The sequence below is a fragment of the Dinoponera quadriceps genome, unplaced genomic scaffold (genome assembly GCF_001313825.1).
Source record: "Dinoponera quadriceps isolate SergipeBrazil2010 unplaced genomic scaffold, ASM131382v1 scaffold1565, whole genome shotgun sequence".
NCBI classification, from domain to species: Eukaryota; Metazoa; Arthropoda; class Insecta; order Hymenoptera; family Formicidae; genus Dinoponera; species Dinoponera quadriceps.
In genome coordinates, this window is record NW_014556124.1 from 759,066 (window position 1) to 778,171 (window position 19,106).

Here is a 19,106-nt window from a genome sequence, read left to right on the forward strand (position 1 = left end):
CGAAGAGCGAAGTAGAGTGGAGGTGGCCGAACGAGGGAATAAATGGAGGATTACTCCGCGCGCCAAGGTGGCGGGACTAATTTCAAAAACCCCGGACTGGGGTAATCGCCGGGATCTTGAAGGCTTCGCGGATAAACTCGGCGACGGTGAACATCCCATTTCTTCTCTCCATCTTCGCACGATTAGCGTGTCCGTCGTATAAACGCCGGCCGCGAGTAGTGCGCTTCTTAAATAAGTCGGCTTACTCGTCGCACGATCGACGCGCACACATGTGATCGTTGCGGCGCGTCCTCGTCGTAGAAATGCGAGCACGTCCTTTTTTTTGCCTCCGCTCTCGCCGAAAGATCCCAGTTTCCGGAAACGAACGGACGGTATCGAGAGTATTCCGAGCTCGCGCGAAAAGCAGCGGACGCCGCGAATGTGATTAGTGACGGCGACTCGATGGTGGTGACGCGGCGGTACTTACAGAATGATGACACCGGTAAGGTATTCTGTTTGATCCTCGCGCGCAAATGTTTACGGACCCATTAGGACCCGGATTGTCAGGGACGGGAGAGCGCACACGGATGGACGAGCGAGATGATAGGCTGGTGGGCTCCGCGCCGCGGAGTACACGGGGGAGAGAGAGAGAGAGAGCGCACCGTCTCGTGCCGACAGAATTGTCAAGTGTATATACAATTATTATTATAACGCCCGAAACTTCGGCCGAAACTTACCCCTGAAATCCCCGAACACGTCGAGGGTTCCTCATTAACCCTCTAACTAACCCCACGATGGTACGTCAGCCCGGACTTTAGCCTCGCTATGTAATTCTCAGCCGCGGGGGGTATTAATACCCCTCGGCGCTGGGTTAAAAAGGTAGCGAGAAACAGGGAGAGACGAAAACGTAGCGGAGCGGAAGTAACGGGATAATGGGGAAAGAAGCGAACGGAAAGCAAGGTGATAAATATCTCGGGGTACGTCAAAATTTGCGAAATCGATTTCCCGAGCAGGTTGGGTAAAAACCGAGTCGCCGGGTCGATCGTCGATTTCGCGCCTTTGAAGAAGATTAAAAAAGGGAGAAAAGGGGAATGGCAGAACTCTCGCGAGATGCGTGCGCGATGATGCATCGCCCTTGGGTAATAACGAGGAATTTGTTTACGAAGCGCGGAACTCGATAGTTACGAGAGTTCTCGGGGGCGGGTGAAGAAAAGTGTTTGCCGCTTCGATATTTCATGACTTCCGGACGTCCACGACGCGGTCTCGGCGCCGAGGCGTATCGCGCGCGCGGACACGGAACGCGTTTAATTTTTTCGCTGAACTCGATTACCTAGTTACCGCGGGGAAACACGTGGAGTTTAGTTAATTTCGACGCGCGCACATACGCGACCCGGCTTTTTAAACTGCGCGTTCGTGCTAATTAAAACTTTAGATTGCCTACTGAATGCATTAATGTCGTGCTTTCTACGGAAAAGCGCGACGGAACGGAGCGAAATGTACCGCTAAAAATAGCGACAACAGTTTTATTCGCTGCGCGAAGTCGTCGAATCGAGGGAACCGGGGAGATTAGAAATTCAGCTCGAGCTTCCCGCTACTCGAGCCTCACGAAGATATAAATAGACGAAAAACAAAGAGATCTCATTTCCCGTGTTAATTTCAACCGGATTTCGTCGATAACGGGAATTTAATTGAACGTTTAATCGCCCGGTACGTTCAATGTCGAGCATTAAACGCGCGCACGTTCCGATTTCCCACCGGAAAAAGAACGACTGCCTAGAATCTGCCCGCTGATTCGTCGATGAAATGACGTATCTAACCTTTGACATATCTCGTATGGATCGACACAGCACGAACACACGCATTATACATTCCGATACATTTTCCCCTTGATCTCCCCAGTAGCTGAACAGACACGAGCTGGGAGAAATGGCAGGCATATATATATAGATTGAGTAGACCGAGAATCAGAAGAACGGATGATAGAAAGAGAGAGAGATTAGCGCGATAGATCTGTGGCGATACCGTAATCCCACGATCCTTTGCGCGATTCCTGCGGGAGAGCCGTCCGGAAAATTTACCTTTCCACGAAACAAACAGAATTAAAAGCGAGCCGGTGTGCTTGCGTTAAATGTGATTAAATATCAAAGCCGAGCGTTCCCGCGCGACACACCCACTCATTCACCCCGGCCACCCTGCATTTGCGTTCGGTCTTATTATACAGCAGCTAATTAGGGCGATGAGAGGGTCAAGAGCGGATAATATATTGTTCGCCGCAAAAGAGCGGAGCCGCGGTTGAAATTAACTAAAGAAACGGAATAGAGCTCACCCCGCTCGCCCGCTCGCTCTCTCATTCGGCTGCTCGCCGAATTAACGGACGGGGTTTCCTTTTCAGGCGTTTTAAACGCGTAATTAAAGGATGAAAGACAGATCCTTTGTTCGACGAACGAGATGATATCCTGTCGGTCACAGCGAATTCGCAATCCACGCGCGAACGTTCGTTTTAGTCCTTCGACGCCGCAGGAAATGGATCGAAACTGAACCGATACGTGGTTAACGGTGTCGGGTAATCGCGATATTACACATGGAAAACTCGGAGAAAATTGAGGCGGCAACAGAACGGCATTACCGAATTGCTGCTGAATATTTCATCCGGCTACCTCGTGCGCGCGCGATTGGGGGACTTCGAGCGACGGAAAGAAGCGTGACTTATTCTTGGCTCCGAAATCGTTACTTCATCTCGTATTCCGACGATTAATACCGTTCATTCAAGTACGCAGACGGAACGAACAGCCGACTTATTAATGCCGCGAACACTTTCGTGCTCTCTAAATTTCTTGGAGTGAAATATCTATTCAAAAAATGGAGTGACAACCAAGCAATTCGAATTGAACTGACTTTTCATTCTTATCGAGTGGATTCTTCTGCGATGTGAAATGAACATTTTCACTCTGCGTCGTGAAATCTCATTAGAAAAATGGAGTAACTACCGAATTATTTGAGTTGAAGCGATTTTTCACTTCTACAGAGTGAATTCTTCACCCCGCATCACGTGGAGTGATTATTTTCATTTCGTACCGAATCTAATCTAATCTAATAACGTATTACAGAATGTAAATTAGAAGAATTCACTCTTTTTGGAGTAAAATATTCATAGAAGACAGACATACATTCCAATCGAGTAAAACACTCGTACTACGAGTTTTGGATTAGAATATCCACACTTACGAAAAGTGAAAAGTCACTCCATTCCGAGTGGTATTATTTTCACTCTCGCTTGGAGTGAATTTTCACTCCTTTGGAGTGAAGTTTCGTTTCGAAAAATTTCGAGAGTAGATTTCGGAGCCGAGAAGATTTACGCGAATTCGCGAAGACGGTTAAAAGCTGCCCGAGTACTTTTAATTCGCGGACAACATGACGAACGCAGGAACGTTTGCCTCGTCGATTCTTTCGTTACGGCCTTCTTATTCGTGCACCAATCGCATTCTTTTGCGCACCTTACCACGGAAACAAAAGGGAAACGGGAGAGGGAGAGACGTCTCTTTAATAATTTCATTTACCGTCGTCGCTGCGCGGTGATGCCCGCGGCTGCACTTTGTCCCGTTATTCTTAATTCCGACAAATTATTATAAAACAATGTTATCGTTCCATTCGACATTTAAATTCCGGAAATATGGCCGCGTAAGAACGACGATGGGCCACAGGCCCATAATATGCCTCCGGCGCGCAGCGGAAAAATTTTCAACGAAGTGCATTCAACGATAATTGCATTCGAAACTTTTCCCCGCCGTTCCGTACAAAGAACAAACGCCGGAATAAAAATTACACAGATCGGAAAATTATAATTATGAAAAATGCGCGCGTGTGGAAACCGAATTAATTGTTGCGCGGACGAACTACGGCATTTAAGGTAACCACGTCTCGCTTTTTGCGCGGTATTTGTCGCGCTCGTCGGAAATTTTCTTTCTCTCTCGAGAGAGAGAGAGGGGGAGAGAGAGAATCGCGTCAACGACAGAAAAAGAAAGCCGCATGTGTTAGGATTTTCGGTCGAAAATCGCGCTCGGTATGTTTCTCCGCGGTTTAGCGGCGCGTTATTAATCGAAGCTTAGGCCGCGACTTTTAACGCGCGGCGCGTACAACTTCCAATAGCGAGAACGATTATTATTCGTTATACCGCCGTTAACCCCCCCCCCATCTCCTCCTCCTACCCGAAGCCGACCGGGCCGGCTCGAATTTACGGTCGCGCGATCGAACGAGTATTTGCACGCGGATATCTCTAAGGGGCTTAAGCGGGGCTTTCAAAACACACACAGTGCGTGATGCGTTTTACCGTGCCTATCGTGTCTTTTCATCATTCTTGTTTATAACAGCGGTGGCGCGCGCGCCGGTCGTTTCCGCGTTAGAAAAATTCCATTCCGCACATCGTCGACGTGAGAATTTACACGCTGTTTTTTCTCATCGTCCGAAATTCGTCGTTGGGGCAATCTCTTCGACGGGCCCGCCGACGCATAATGTCGTCGGGATTTCCGCGATTTCGGTTCCATCTGATAAAAAGCCCGGTGAAAGGCGGCGTTTTACAGAAAGGCTCGCCGTGAAAGAGCCGAACTTACGAATACCACGCGACATATACGCTCTGAATCTTACATCTCAGAGTGGGTTTGCGAGTCACTCTTAAACCACGCGCCTCTTAAACGCCCATTTGGGAGGCTTGCTCTGATTTATTAATCGCAATACACGACGCCCCGACTGCGCCTCGCGGATAGAAACGTGCATTTCGTAGAATAGCGGCGCGTCTCGCAAACTTATACAGCATCTCACGTTTCGTGATGGGACGAGACGGGGAACTTCGACGAGAAGAGATCGGTAATTGTGAGCGCGCGCGCCGTTCGTCACGGCCGGGAAAAAGGAGAAGACCGAATATACAATAATCCGCGGCGTAATTATCGAAGTTTGCCGGCCCGTCGGATCCCAATGATTTTCCGTACAAGACTAGGAGATAGACAGAAGTAGAGAGAGAGAGAGAGAGAGAGAAAGATCTCGAAGAGAGAACTCGCAAGCAGCGGCGATTAAGTCCGGCGATGCGGAGCGAATCTGAGGAAGAATATATAACTCAGCAGCGCGCGGAGCGAGCCGCTTGGCAGTCGCGGAAACTTTTAATGGCGCAACGCGGGGAAACGCGGAGTTCGACATGAAATATGTAAGAGCGTAAGAATCTATCGGACACAAAGCGGCACATAATCGCCGGGCCGCGCATTGTTCCGCGCACAATGGCGGAGCGCCGCGCGCGCGGAAACGCGGCGCTGACGAAAAGTCGGGCGACAACGCTCGACGCCGGTTGGTCTTATGAATTTTTCAGCTCGACCGCCGCGACAAAGCCACCGGGAATATTGGATTCCGCCGTGGAAGTAGCAAACGTCATCAAGATAAGTTGTTTTTCGGCTGTACCGTTATATTTGACGACCTCGTGCGAGCGAGCGAGCGCCTGGTGAGGCCGATCGAGCGGATGGAAATGCGAAGACAACGGGCGAAGAGAGACTTCCGAACTGATGACTCCGGAGACGCGGGGAAAACGCTTTTCCCGCCGTCCGGCGGGATATTCGATACGTCTCGCGCGCGTGTATTTCTGCATTTCAAATTTAGCGAGCTTCGCGCGTCCGTGGTGGCAGAGAAAATGAGATTAGATGAAGCGAACCGCGTTAAGCTTTCATCTCAGATTAATCTATCACGTAGGGACATTATCGAGAATCTCGTCACCGTTTAACTCGCGTGTGGAGGACGATTACCAAAGTGGAGGACGAAATTAGAACTCATTTACCGTGTGTATACCGTGATATACGTCGTCCCGCGTCGAAGTGAAGACGACAGTGTAGGATTTTCAGGATATTTGATCGAACTGAAATTTCTCGGCCACAATATGTGAAAATAGATGCATATATCAGTATAAACTATCGTCCATCCGACTCGATCAAGTTCACAGAGGTAAGTCACCTCCTCCCGACAAGAAGTACATTTGCTCGTTTCTTACGCTCGCTCTCCGTAACCACCGTATAAAAGATGATGCAATCTTTCGCTCTGCTCACGCACAATTCATTAGCCACTCTCTCGCCCATTAAACGATGCACGTTACACTCGTTAGGCGGTCCTTCGTTAACTACGCCACACGGATTCTAATCATTAGTTCATGTTTCTTTAATAAGGGTCGAAACGTACAAATGGCCGTAGGAGTGTACAGCAGTGTCTCGTGACGACGTCGAGATCGAGAAATCGCGCGCATTTTTCCGCGAGAAAAAAATTCGCGTCTCCAATCGTTTCGCCTCGGTTCAGCGGCAACCTGCACTCGCTGCTGTCAGGCGCGTCCGAAAGGTGCGTGCGACGAAGTCGATACGTCACGGAGTTTTCTCGTTCGCGCGCGGAGAAGCCAAGAAGCGGCGATACCTAACAAAGCAGCCGAGCAGCGATAGCGCCCCTCTCATTCTCTCTCGTTTGCATACTCATCGCTCCTTGTTTTTAATACGGCCGTTGTCGGGCGTAGGCGATGGCGGTGCGGCGTATAATTACGTTGCTGCACATCGCGTTACGCCCGAGCGGGTGTAGTTAGCCGAAACTAAACTGCTCCCCGTCGATGTTTTTCATTAGCTCGGCGTTCCCTCTCTCTTTCTTCCTCTCGGTTACGCAATTCGCCGCGATTCCAACGAGGAAAATCAGCGCTCGCATAATCCGCGTTCGGCGGTCGGTCCGGGCATTACGGCCCGTCAAGATTTATTGCGATTAATTGCTCCAGTCGCGACGCCGCCCGCTCCATATCTCGACGGTATAATATCGAACATTTAACATTGTTTTCGCTGCGCCATTAACGGCAAAAGAACTCCGCTTCAACTCGTGCGACGAGAGGCTCGATTTACAGCAAATGACGCGAGTACTCCAAAACGAGTGCCGGTACAGTTTTACAAAGCGGATGGCATCGAGTGATTTATAGCCTCGTCCTTTTTTTCACGCGCGCAGCGTATCGAAATGCATTCGATACCAAAGAGAGATTAAAATATTTTCCAACGCCGTCGATGCCGTGTCGCGATATCCGGCGTTTATTCCGCGAGACCGTGCCGATTGTTTTACATTTTGTTCGCGCACGCTGATTAGCACGCTGATTAGCCCGACTTACCGCCCGCCACTTGTGCAATCGCCGCTATCAATTACGGACTTTACAACCCCAGTGTTTCTAATTAACGCGATCATAACGCGAGTCTCCGGCATTGACGGCGGAGACGCTTATCGGAGGCGCGAGGAGATACGATAAGGAGATCAAATTAAAGCGATCTAAACGAGGGGAGAGGTTATCTCTCTGTAGCGTTGGCAGAACAAATGTGAAAGTGAAATCGGTTAATTTGCAGTTAATCGACCGTGAGATTGCTCGCATCAACAGATAACCGCCCGAGATATCTTACGCACGAGTCGGATCTCGTCTCGTGCGCGCCACGCTATTTTTTAATGGGGGAATTTAGCAATATCAGCAAGCCGTGAAACGCACGGAATCTCGAGCCTTTGCTCGTTATCTGAAATGAAGTTCGGATTTATTTGAAGCACTCGCGCGATAAGCGTGATTCACCGAAATCAACCCTTTGCGCGCCCACATGACGGGACGATGAGATTGCGTAACTATAGATTTCGGGAGATACCTGAACAGTCTGATAGAGAGATTCGATATAAATTCGCGCGCACACGCGTGTATTGTAATAGGACGAACTACAGAAAAACGGTATATTAACTATACGAACCACTGCCGCGTACAATGCAAATATTAAAATGGTTCACATTTGCTTTGAATGAAAATTAATTGAGCGGAGATATTAACTTTACTTTATAACGGTTTTATGGCGGTCGGTCTGCTCATGACACAGCCATTTCCATGAAATAGTTTCAAAAATTGATTCCAAAGAGGGATTATCGTTTCAACGAATCGATAATGTTTAATTAAAAATATTGCACGCGCGCACCGCTTCTATATCTTTTAAATCTCTCCTTTGTCCCGGGTATCGTTACATTTGACACAGCAATAAGCGCGCGATACAAATAGAAAAAATGATTTATTTCCGCTTCGATTTTTCATTCGCCGTGAGTAATACCGAATGCGCTGTCGAAACGCGCGTTCATCGTCGGATCGTTACCGCAAAGTACATCGTTTACGATACGTAGAAATCTCTGTTCGTCCGCGGAGGAAAGAAAAGCGGAAAGAGATCGCGGGAACAGCGACGCGTTTTAACTCCGCGTTTCCTGCGCGGTTTTCCAGCGCCACTGGTAAGAGCGTCGAAGCACGACTCGCTCGTCGCCAAAATCATGGCGCCGTTACTCGAAATGATATCGAATATCCAATTTACGGTGCCGATGCCCGCTCATTCTACGGACGAGTCCGAGCCTCGGTACCGTTTCCATTTGCGGGTAACAGCGGTGTTTCATTATACCGGGGGAGGGACGGAGGGAGCGAGGCACGCGAGGAGACCGATCGATCGGTTCGCGGGGGGAAAAAGGACTTGCTTTCCCCCTCCTGCCCCTCGTGTATTACTTCGCTACTACGTACGACTGACTTTTCGACGGGTGCGGAGTTAATCTTGCGCGAACGAGAGTCCCTCTCTTTCTCCTCTCCTCTCTCGCGTTCTCTATCGTGTACGGGCGATCGCGTGATCGAAATTGAAACGAACGAACGGCGAGAGGTCGCGCCATCGGGAGGGTTCTCTCTCTCTCTCTACTCTGTACCAGAACCCGGCGGACCTTCGCCATCCCCGCGGGCTTTTCGTTCGCGGCCCAACTGTCCATTCCCAGCCGTTAATCCCGACGGAGGGCTTCCGGCCGAAGGGTACGCGCCCGGGCAACAGTGGCGCAGCCCACTCGACCGAAGGGGTGAGGAAGGTGCACGAGAGGGTGTTCCAGGTATCGCGCACTATCTCTCCATTACGGATACTTGAAGCAGAATTCGAGGGAACGCGTCGGTAGGTAGGCAGGTTGTTTCCACGCGGCAACATTAAATTTCGAAGCGATCTCCGGCGAGCGAATCCCCTAGACTCCCGCGAGTCGTTAGCGATATTACATTTGGTTTTAATCGACTTCAGTCGCATCGAAAGCGGTCGAATATCTTCGAAAGGCGACGCCTCTCGAGTTATTTAACGCGCGTTGAAATGTTCGAGTCGACCGAGCAACACCTCCCTTCTTACAGAAAACTCCACCTTATCCTCCGCCTAAATACTTATCCCCGAGCTAATACACTCGTTCGCGCGCGAGGAAAAAAAATTACGCGACGTCGCAAAGCTTGCGGGAGTCGTGTGACTGATGAAACGAACGTCGAGCTCTCGTCGGCGCCTCTTCACACGCCTCTTCGGCGTCGGGTCCGATTTCACGGCCATCAGGACCACGTAATACCGCCGCTAAATCCGGTAAACCCGAGAAGCCGGCATTAGCAGCTGCACACGCGCGAGCGAGCGAACGAGCGACTGTGCAATTCCCGAGCCCTTAGAACGAAATTAGAGAATCCTACGCCGTTGAACGGCGACGAAGCGACGCCCGGTCGACCGACCCCGAAGCACGCGCAAATCCGATTTCGCCCTGCCGGACTATTCGATTCCAATAACATAATAACGCCGAAAACTAAAAGCCCTCCTCCTCGCCTACGGCTCGACTGCAGGAATTGCGGAATAATTAGGAAGCGCGCTCTGGAAACGAGCGAGGTCTGATACGCGCGCGGAGGAAAATCGATATCTCTCGAATTTTGAGGTTGGTGACCACCGATTGAGACGGCGGTCCGCGGGAAGAGCCCCCCCCCCCCGCCGCCTTCTCCTCGTAGGTGCGTTATAATCGAGTATAATGCACTATACGTTCCTCGAATTAGGTTTCCACGTGCGTCCGCTATACACCGAGCCGCGAATAATTGGCTCGGGAGAGAGAACGACGCGAAGTTCGGCGCACGAAATCGCGGTGAATCAAGCGGATGTGTCTCGTTATGGGGACGAAAGTCAATTAAAATCTGCATCTGAGAGGAGTTTCAAGTGACGATTATCAATACGGATCCAAGTGGCGGAGGCAAGTTGCAGTAAGCGACAATGTCGGCAGACAAAAAAACGGAGAAAGATTCGTTTGTTCACGCGTCTATGGGTCAGTTTGATCCCCTCGTGTCCACTTACGGGTTAATTGATGCTGCAACTTGATCGACAGTCCGTCGTCCGAGAACGTCCCGCGAAACGACGCGTTCGCGCGCGAGGAATCAAATTATCGGCGATTCGAGCGAAGAGGATATCGGATCTTCTCTCGGTTCGGCTAGCTGACGAAAGCGCGGAGGAACATTCAATACCCCTTGCCGAGCCGCGAACGTCAGCCCCAACCTCGCGCGTCGTTGTCGACCCTCACGTCGAATCCCCGGCAGCCGCCCGAATGCCGCCTCCGATTTATTATTTGCCGAGCGATTTGTCATTTGCGCATCGCCCTCGAGTGCCTTGTGTGCTCTTAGGATCGAGATATCGGAACGACGTCGAGCTGGGGATATTCCCCCCGGCATCCCGACGGTACCGCCGCGCGTTTCCCTCAAGGCGATGATTTTCGAGACGCCCGCTCGAGCGCAAAGCGGATATAAAAGCCGCTCGACGGATGAGATTCGATCTCATCGTGATAAATATCTTCAGCCATGTGACGCGCGCGCGGATATGTGTGCCGATCCCGCCATTCGAGAATTTTTCTCCCAACGTTTTCGAGAAGAACCGCATCGAACCGATCTCTCTTATTCTCCTTGACGCACCGAGCAACAAAAAGCTCGGGAATGCTCGATTGAGATTAATTAGCTTCTGAGAAATTGAACGTAATGTTAATTTCTCCCAGTTAAATACGAATGGAAACACGAGTGCTCACGTGAATGACAAGTGTTCACCATTTTTTCAAAGCAGGGAAAACTTGATTATCAGAGAAATGATCAGGATCCGGCTGCTAATTCCGACTCTTTGATCCTCGTCGAGGGTACGCGAGGCAACGACTGGCAACGAGCTGATCACCCCGTCGGAGGAAAGTTTTTCCGCGCGATACATGACGGTGAGCTGAGCGTAGCGAGGGCAACGAAGTGAAAGGCCGACAATGCAGGCGCAATGAAGTCGGCGCGAGAAACGAGGCAGGACGAGACGAGAGAGCAGGACGGGAGCGGGACGCATCGTTGCACCGCAGGCACGGATACGCGTCATGGGACACCGGCGCGTCAGTTTTAATTAGCGCACGCTCGCGCGCCGACATCGATGCCGGGTAACCATCGAACATCGGCGTGCGTTAACGATCGTTAATAAAATTCCGCGGGCACCGCCGCGCTCGGCCATTTGCGGAGACGCGAAGTCGTGCGTCGTCGTTCGTCCGCGCGAACACACCGTTCGCATTCGATCGCGGGATACCGGAAATCCGATGCATTTCGCGCGAGTTGTTTCGGAACTGTCCTCGACAACTTCGTACCGACGGCTGTTTCTCCAACTCGAAGTCGACTTTTCGACGCGATCGGATCGGTTGCTAAATTAAAGAGCTCGCGACGTTGAACAGCAATCTTCGGGAATTCGAAGACGTTTCTCTCTCTCTCTCTCTCTCTCTGTCTTGCGCCGAGATTAGATTGCACCTGGAATTTTATCGCGACTTTACCGTATCGCTTTAACAACCGGACGTCTCTCCTCGTTTGACTCTTTTAGTGCCTGCATTCGATGGAAGTAGCGATTATTCCGGGACACTTTGTATAAAACCCGGGGCCCTTACATCGTGCAAGTGCGTTTTCACTTTACGACGAAGCCGGGATCGATGCCACGCGACGCGTGTTCCCGCGCGCTCTCGAAAACTACGTATTTTACTGCGCGGTATACTCAATATACCGTGCGCGCATTAAGGCGCAAATTTATGTTAATTGACCGTTAAACAGCGCTAGGAGTGAAATTCGCCGCGCTTGTGAAACAAACCAGATTTTTCGTTATCGTGTATCAGACGCGTCCGATAAATTTCGCAAGCAAACGCAGATATTTTTGCTATAAATGGAAAGAGAGAGAGAGAGGGAAAGAGATAGAGAGAGAAATATCGCGAGACGTGCCGTACAATACAGTGCATAATTAACGGAGACGTCGCGACGGATCGACGGCTTATAGCATAACGCGTTCCGCGTTATTATCAAAATGAATTCATTCTCCTGACAATACGTTCCATCCGAAGCAGGTGCATGCACACGCAGCTGCCACTCAAATAATCAGCTACAGCGCACTTCGGCGCAGGTGCACCGAGACGAGGCTTGATGCCGCAATTTTCAAAAATTAAGCAGAGACTGGAAGCCACGCTCATTTATAATATACCTTCCTCCCCACCCCTCCCCGCTCAAACGCGTAAACCAATTTCCGCGAAACGAGCGTCCCCGCCGGCGGACAGAGCGGATCCTGTGTGTTCGCTAATGATAATTATATCATTTTATTTCCCCTATTATAATAATGGGTCTCTCGCGATACTATCCGCATACACACACACAAAACGACACCAATTTTCTACGAATAACATTAATTAGCAGCCGTTGTCGGCCGTCAGCGGCATTTCGCGATAATTAAAGGCGCGCGCGTGCGTCGTTAAACGCGTCGGATATCGCGGCGGATCGCTGACGATGACGGCTGTTGATGGGCGGCTGAGATATTTGCGTACGCTATTGCGCGCGAGTCTTGTCATCGTTTTAATTATCATCGGGCGTGCTGCAGGTCGGCCCGATAAGCATTTACCCGGGGCAAGCAGAAGGCACGCGGTTCGATGAACGCGTCGATAGCGGCGAAATGCGGGCGCGCTCGCTACCGCATGCGGGCGCTCGCTGTGCATTTACCGGCGCTGTTCCGTGAAGCTGTGACGATGCGTGAAGCTTGACCCCGCCGGCACGCACACGCCGCGCGAAGAAATGCCACACGACGGTGTGTAACGAGCCAGGAACTGCCGTATTAACGGATCGGATTTTAAACGAGTTCGTTTTCGCGCGCGCGGGTCCTTTCGATTTAGCTTCGTTGCTCGTCACTTCCCATTCGCGAGCTCGCCGCCAGTCGTGCATTCTTCTTACGCGAGAATGAAAGGAATCCTCGTCGCGATTCCGCGCGCCGAATAGTCGTCTGACGTTCGTGGGAAATATCGTCTCGACAAGCTCGGTCTCGCAAAAATCTGCACGTGCTGTGAGATCTCCCCACCGATCGCCGCGAGTCACGTGCGAGTTGCGTTCGACAAAGACGCCGCGCGGATCGCGTGAACGAGAGGGAAGGACACTTCCGCGACACGAATGCTCGCTAATTACCGGTGTAGGTAAGTAGCGAAGTCCAGTCGATGCATCCTCTCTTCCTCTCTCTCTCTCTCTCTCTCTCTTTCGATTCTCAAGTCGTTCTTTCTCCCGTCGAATTTCACCCTCTCGTCGACGAAACTGGTAGTCCCATCAGTCGAGTGCATCACCAATGCGTCGTTACGCAACCGCCCATCGGATCGTCCGACACGGCTTTCTATATCTCGCATCGACATTCGCCTGGACGAATCGCTCTCGTCGGTCTTGTGGCATTGACTTTTTCACCGCGTTATCTCTCGCGATTTCTCCATTTGCTCATAGTCGTTAGCATTCACAGAGAATCCAAAGTTGCTCCATCGACATTGTGTCAGCGTGATCATAGAATTCGCGGTGGGACGATCGTCCGACCGTAGATCTCCCCGGTTCGAGTTTAGAGGACTCTATATATCGGGATTTTCATCGCGACACACAGTTTTGAATTCAAGCTTTCGAGCCACGGCTCGGATCTCTCTCGGGATCTGACCGTAGTTTCGAAGCGGCCGCGAAATCACCGGCCAAACAAATTCAAGCGACATAACGGACGTGAAAAGACCCTTCGAGATCGATATATTGCGGGCGAATGTGCGAACGCGCTTTCCGGATACTAACGCGGTGCTTGGACGTCCCGCGAAAGCTCATATCTAGTAATTCCCCGCGAATCGCCTGATTGAGCACTACCAGCTCGCATCTACATCAATGGCTGGCGCGACCGCAGTGAAACGTAATATCAGACACGAAGATAGACGGCAAACCACACCGCCGGTATTCAGCTTCCCCGTGCATGTCAATGACGCCGCGTCCTCACGTACATGAGATGAATGCGACAGCGTCTTTTAAACGCACGACAGCCGGGGCAAAAGCGCGATTTCGCACGGTTCTCAAAAACATCATTCGTCCATTTTAGCCATCACGTGGCGATTGTGTAAGAGAGATAAGTACGTTTATCCCAGCTCTAGAACTTCTTTTTTTAAATGAGAAAAAATTAGATGTTTGACTAAATAAGTAAGAAAAAGTGAGGAAAGTGAGTCGCTCCTATGCCTAAAGTACGTATAATGGGATGCGCAAAGTCGCACTCAGATGGCTGATGAGCGAAGTTGCTTTTAAAGAAAGAGAGAGAGAGAGAGAGAGGGTGACGCGTCGAGAAATATTAAAAAAAATGTATATTAAGATACAAATAGATGTCCCCGCAGAATCCAGATTGGAAAGCGAGGGAAACGCTCTCTAGCGCGACAGAAGAAGGGCCGCGTAACCTGGATCGAATTGACAATGTCAAAGGAGTTTTATCGGCGACTCATCGGCGAAGTGCTAATCCATAATGGACGAGTCCGAGTCTTTGGACTCGAACGCGCGACGAAACGGTTCGGGCCGCATTCAGTCGCTTGCTGCGCGTTTCCGTCAATCACGTCGCGCGAAAATACAGCGTGAAATCTGGCACGATACCGCGCGCGAATGCGGAGCGCTTCTAATATCGGAAGCGGAAGCTAAAATAGCTCGCGAAGATTTGAATTTGTAGAAAACGCCCCCCTCTCGCCGGCAAAGAAAGAAAATTCCGTCGACGGGTGTTTATTCAACGAGTCGGCTTTGCGAACACCTCTTTTTTACCGTCTATCGTTATTACGCTTCTGGGCTTTTTCGGGCGCACGATTTCAGCGCGGGGACAACGCGCGGCGAAGAAGCCGGTCGGCGCGAAGTCAGATGAAGCGAATCGCCGCGAACGCCGAGGCACGCGGTCGAGCGTAAATCATTTCCTGGCGCGAATCCACGGCAATCGGCCGCGCCAGGACTCTCCCGACTCAGCCTCGTCTCTCTTTACTGCGCGTTTCGCGGGACGAGAAACGCCGGGATCTAATTCCGGCCTTCGAGCGTGCGAAACGAATATAGCGGTCGCTGTTGACGCGATAAACGCGCCGACCGGCGATCCGATGGTGCGCGTTTGATTCATCGTCCGCGGCGTGAATGATGACGTCCGCGAGTGCCGGCTTAATTAAATCGAAAACGTTCGCGTCGGCGCGATTTATTTATCGCGTCTCTCGCGAGAGATAAGACGAGGAGAGTGGCGAGGGGAGCCCGGAGAAGGCGAAAACGAAGGAAGCGACGGAGCTTTTTATCATCCAACGATAGGTGCGCGCGCAAACGCCTGATCGAATTCGCGGCTTCGACGTGACCGTGGGTTGATAAAAGCCGTTTTGTCCGTGCGGAAGAAGTTACCACGTGCGCACGTGGCCGAATACCGACCGAAGAGTTTAAACCGCGCGTTACGATGCGACGCGTTGCGACGCGATGCACGCGAGTGCGTAAGTGCATGCGTGCGTGAGTGCGCGTGTGTGCGCGTATTCGCGTGCCGCGCCGTGAAAGCTGTAATAATGCGAATAGCAGCGTCGGAACTACGCGAAATTACGCGAAATCGGCGCGTCCGTGCCTCCGTGCCGTGAAATTAGTTCCATCGAGGCGCGTCGATGTTGTTGCTGTTGTTGTTGCGCGAGCGCACGCATAGCCGGCGTGCGTTATATTCCCGGGATGGTAACGAGTAGGATTAAACGGAGCCCGGACGAGAAATTTCGGCGATAATTGTCCGGGCAAAGAAGTAGACCGAATTCGGAATATTGATCGCGTTACGCGCAAGTACACGGCACACGCCGAAATTGGGCGAATTAAGGCGGAAAATTGATTTTAATTGGAAGCAACGATTTGTGTTAGGGTCGAAGGAGTAGTTGTTGTTGGGTGATTTGAGGAAATTATAAATACGTCGATACGACGCAAAATTTTACGTAATAATCAATACGCCTGGTATCCCGAGCTGAGAATTCGCCGCATTTAACGTTGAACGCAGACTAGTGCGAAGTCAGGGGGGACAGAGAGAGAGGGAGATGCGGGAAGTACGGAAACCTCAATGTGGGTGAATTTTTACGAATTTATTCTAGAACCACCGCGAACAGCGCGCGCTTTCGCACGTTTTGTTTCGCATATTGTCATATACGTGCGTGCGGTGAAATATAAGTAGAATGAAGTTAGAAACGCGGCCCGTACGCTCGTCGGCAAAAGCCATTGGATGCCAACGGCGCGGAATGAACGCGTTGCACTATTGGATACTGTTGCGATATGTAATCGAATATTATTCATAAAATGTGCGGAAGCTACAGTACGCTGCAGCATAAACACGGGCTGAAAGCACGGGCTTTCCGCTCGCAAGCCGAGCGTGACATCTATGTAAACATATTTCGCGATGTTTCTCTGCGTAATACGCAGGTCTGCCTGCCTCGGAAAAGAATTACGAACGTGAGCGACTTTGCCGTTCTGCCCTTTCAATAACTACACGGAAATTACTTACCGGTGACGGAAAAAAAAAAATAAAAGAATTATTGTCACGAGATTTTAATATTTTAATAGTCGCGAGATATTAATATTCGCGGACGCGATTTATCATCGATTCCAAGAGAAAGATTATCTGGACCGCTTTTGTGTAACGGTATCACGTTCACTTCGTATTATTAACAATGCGAAACGTGATTGAGAGAGAAGCGTGGTTCTCGAATCGGCGTACTACAAAGAGTGACGGTTTTAAAAAGGCAAACGCCCGGCAATGATTAAATGATTAGACTGTGCGATAGCGAAGATTAAAAGGCTTCGACGTTGCTTAATTAATTTCCCAATGGCGAGTCCCTCCTTTCAAATGGCAAAAATTCAATCGGAGCCTCGATTATCGTGGCTGCGCCAAATCCGCACGCGCGCACAGGCAGCCGAGCTGCGCACGTGCACCTTCGCAAAGGGACTATATCGAGAACTAGAATTAGCAACGGACATTTAAATTTCCATTTAGAAAATTCTCAAGCGAGATTCGATCGCCCGAACTATCTTCATTGTCATGCGAGATCGGAAATACTGATAGTAATAAATGATGCATTTGGCATTATATATTTAATGCAGGTGTACGTATGTATAAGACGTATATATAAATGTGAATTATAACGTGATTAACAATTGATGTGGAAGAATCTCCAAAATTGAAGAAGCTCGAGACTTTCGTCAATATACGACCTCGAGTGTGATATTCCAAACGATATATGAGCTATACAAAGTAATGCCATATATCTTGGGTCCATCGCTAGTAGCAATAAAGAGGGAAAGGGAAAAAGAAAGAAAGGGGGGAGAGGGGGAGGAAGGGAGGAAGCGAGAAAGAGAGAGAGAGAACACGTGATAGAGGACTCGCTCTTCCCTTCTATCCCCTTATCGCTCTTCCTCTCCTTCTCTCGCTCAGACTGATAACCTCACTCTCGCTCTACAGACAATCGCAAATCGATGCTTTATTTCTCTCCCTTTCTCCCGACCACTCACTCACTCAGTTCTCCTTTCCCAATCCGATATAGCATTCCGGCATAGCTACACCTTTCCTTTTCCCATGCGTTCATGCGTGCATTCAGCTGTCACTCTCACTTCCCCTCTCCCCTCGCCCACGCACTATTTCACATTCCCTCTCTTTATTCGCCGGGCGCACGTCTCACGTCGTGAGACGGGATTCGCATTACTAGTATCATTCTGAAACGTATTCTCACCCGTTCATACTGCCGTCAGCTCCCAGCGTCGACGGGACGGCGCGTTTCTCGGAGGCAGTTGAGAGGTTAGGTCGGACCGCCACCACGTCGGCTGTCGCACGTCGTTGCTCGCCGCTCAGCACGGCTGCGTGTCGGCGTAAAGGAGCGCGCTGCGCGAGAAAACAACAGGTTGCATGTACTACTACCGCTACCCGCCGCCTCTTGTCGACCGATAGGCGCGAGTATGGCGGACGAGTACGTGCGAACGACCGACGGCCACGACGACGAGAATTAACGCGCCGAGTAAACCCGCCGAAACCCGGCGCGACAAGACACGGTCACCGATGAGAGACTCGATCGCGCAATGCTCGTCTCGCACGCGCTTTCTCTCTCTCTCGGCCCCTCTCTCTGCCCTCGCTCCTTCTCCGTCCCTCCCACGCTCTCCGTCACGCTCGCTCTCGCAAGCGCGGATATTACTCGCGAAAACCGTTCCCGTCGCCCGCACCGAGTCGCGTGCACGCGCGAGAAAGGAGCGGCTGCGAGACACCACGATCCCGGACTCGGATTTAGACTCGCGGCCGAGTCTGCGACGCGACGACGGCTCGCGATATGCAGCAGACGTGGGTGCAACGAGACCGAAAGATGCACGATCACGATACTGCCGGCACTCCCGGGGGCAGAGGGGAAACCTCACTACGGAACAACGCGCGAGTCACACGGAACGCACCGAACGTAGCCGCTTACGGGCTGCGCCGGCTGCAAGGTGCATCGTCGCATTCGATGCACGCTATTTCGCGCAGCGTGTCGCCATCTCGCGGCGGACGTTCGGAGATAGACTCGAGTCGCTCTGCGCGCGACTTTATGAAATTAACAGTGACATACGCGCACGTATAAAGTAGGTAACGGTGTGTGTGTGTGCGCGCAATGCGAATATTGAACTTGGATATTTCGTACGATCCGATGCGTGCATCTACGCTATTACGCACGAACGTAAGAGAGGAAGATCGCGCGGATTTCTTTGAGAATTTTCTACTCTATCCGCAGCTGATAAATCGTTGCAACTTGCCTTATCGAGACAAACCAACGATAAAATCTTGTCTTCGCGTTTTCTACTGCATCGGCAACGGCGGTTTCACGACTGATAAAACCCGAGGTCTGTTGGAGATATCGTTCATTGCGATATATTTATGTATGAGCATTCGCGCGAATTTCCGTAAGGCCGCATTGATCTGCAAAAATATCTCCTCGGTGTCACTGATAATGAAAATTGCTTACAA

The 19,106-nt window shown here is 50.8% G+C and overlaps 1 protein-coding gene across 2 annotated transcripts in view; it reads right to left on the minus strand.

The window, feature by feature from the left end:
- Window positions 1-18,531, minus strand: part of LOC106746818 (polypyrimidine tract-binding protein 1) — a 354,727-nt gene extending 336,196 nt beyond the window's left edge. For both annotated transcript variants that reach the window (XM_014623870.1, XM_014623869.1), the window contains exon 1: window positions 17,851-18,531. In XM_014623870.1, the coding sequence (XP_014479356.1) occupies window positions 17,851-17,858 (8 nt within the window). In that variant the 5' untranslated portion in view covers window positions 17,859-18,531. The remainder of the gene's footprint in view (window positions 1-17,850) is intronic.
- Between the last annotated feature and the right edge of the window lie 575 nt (window positions 18,532-19,106).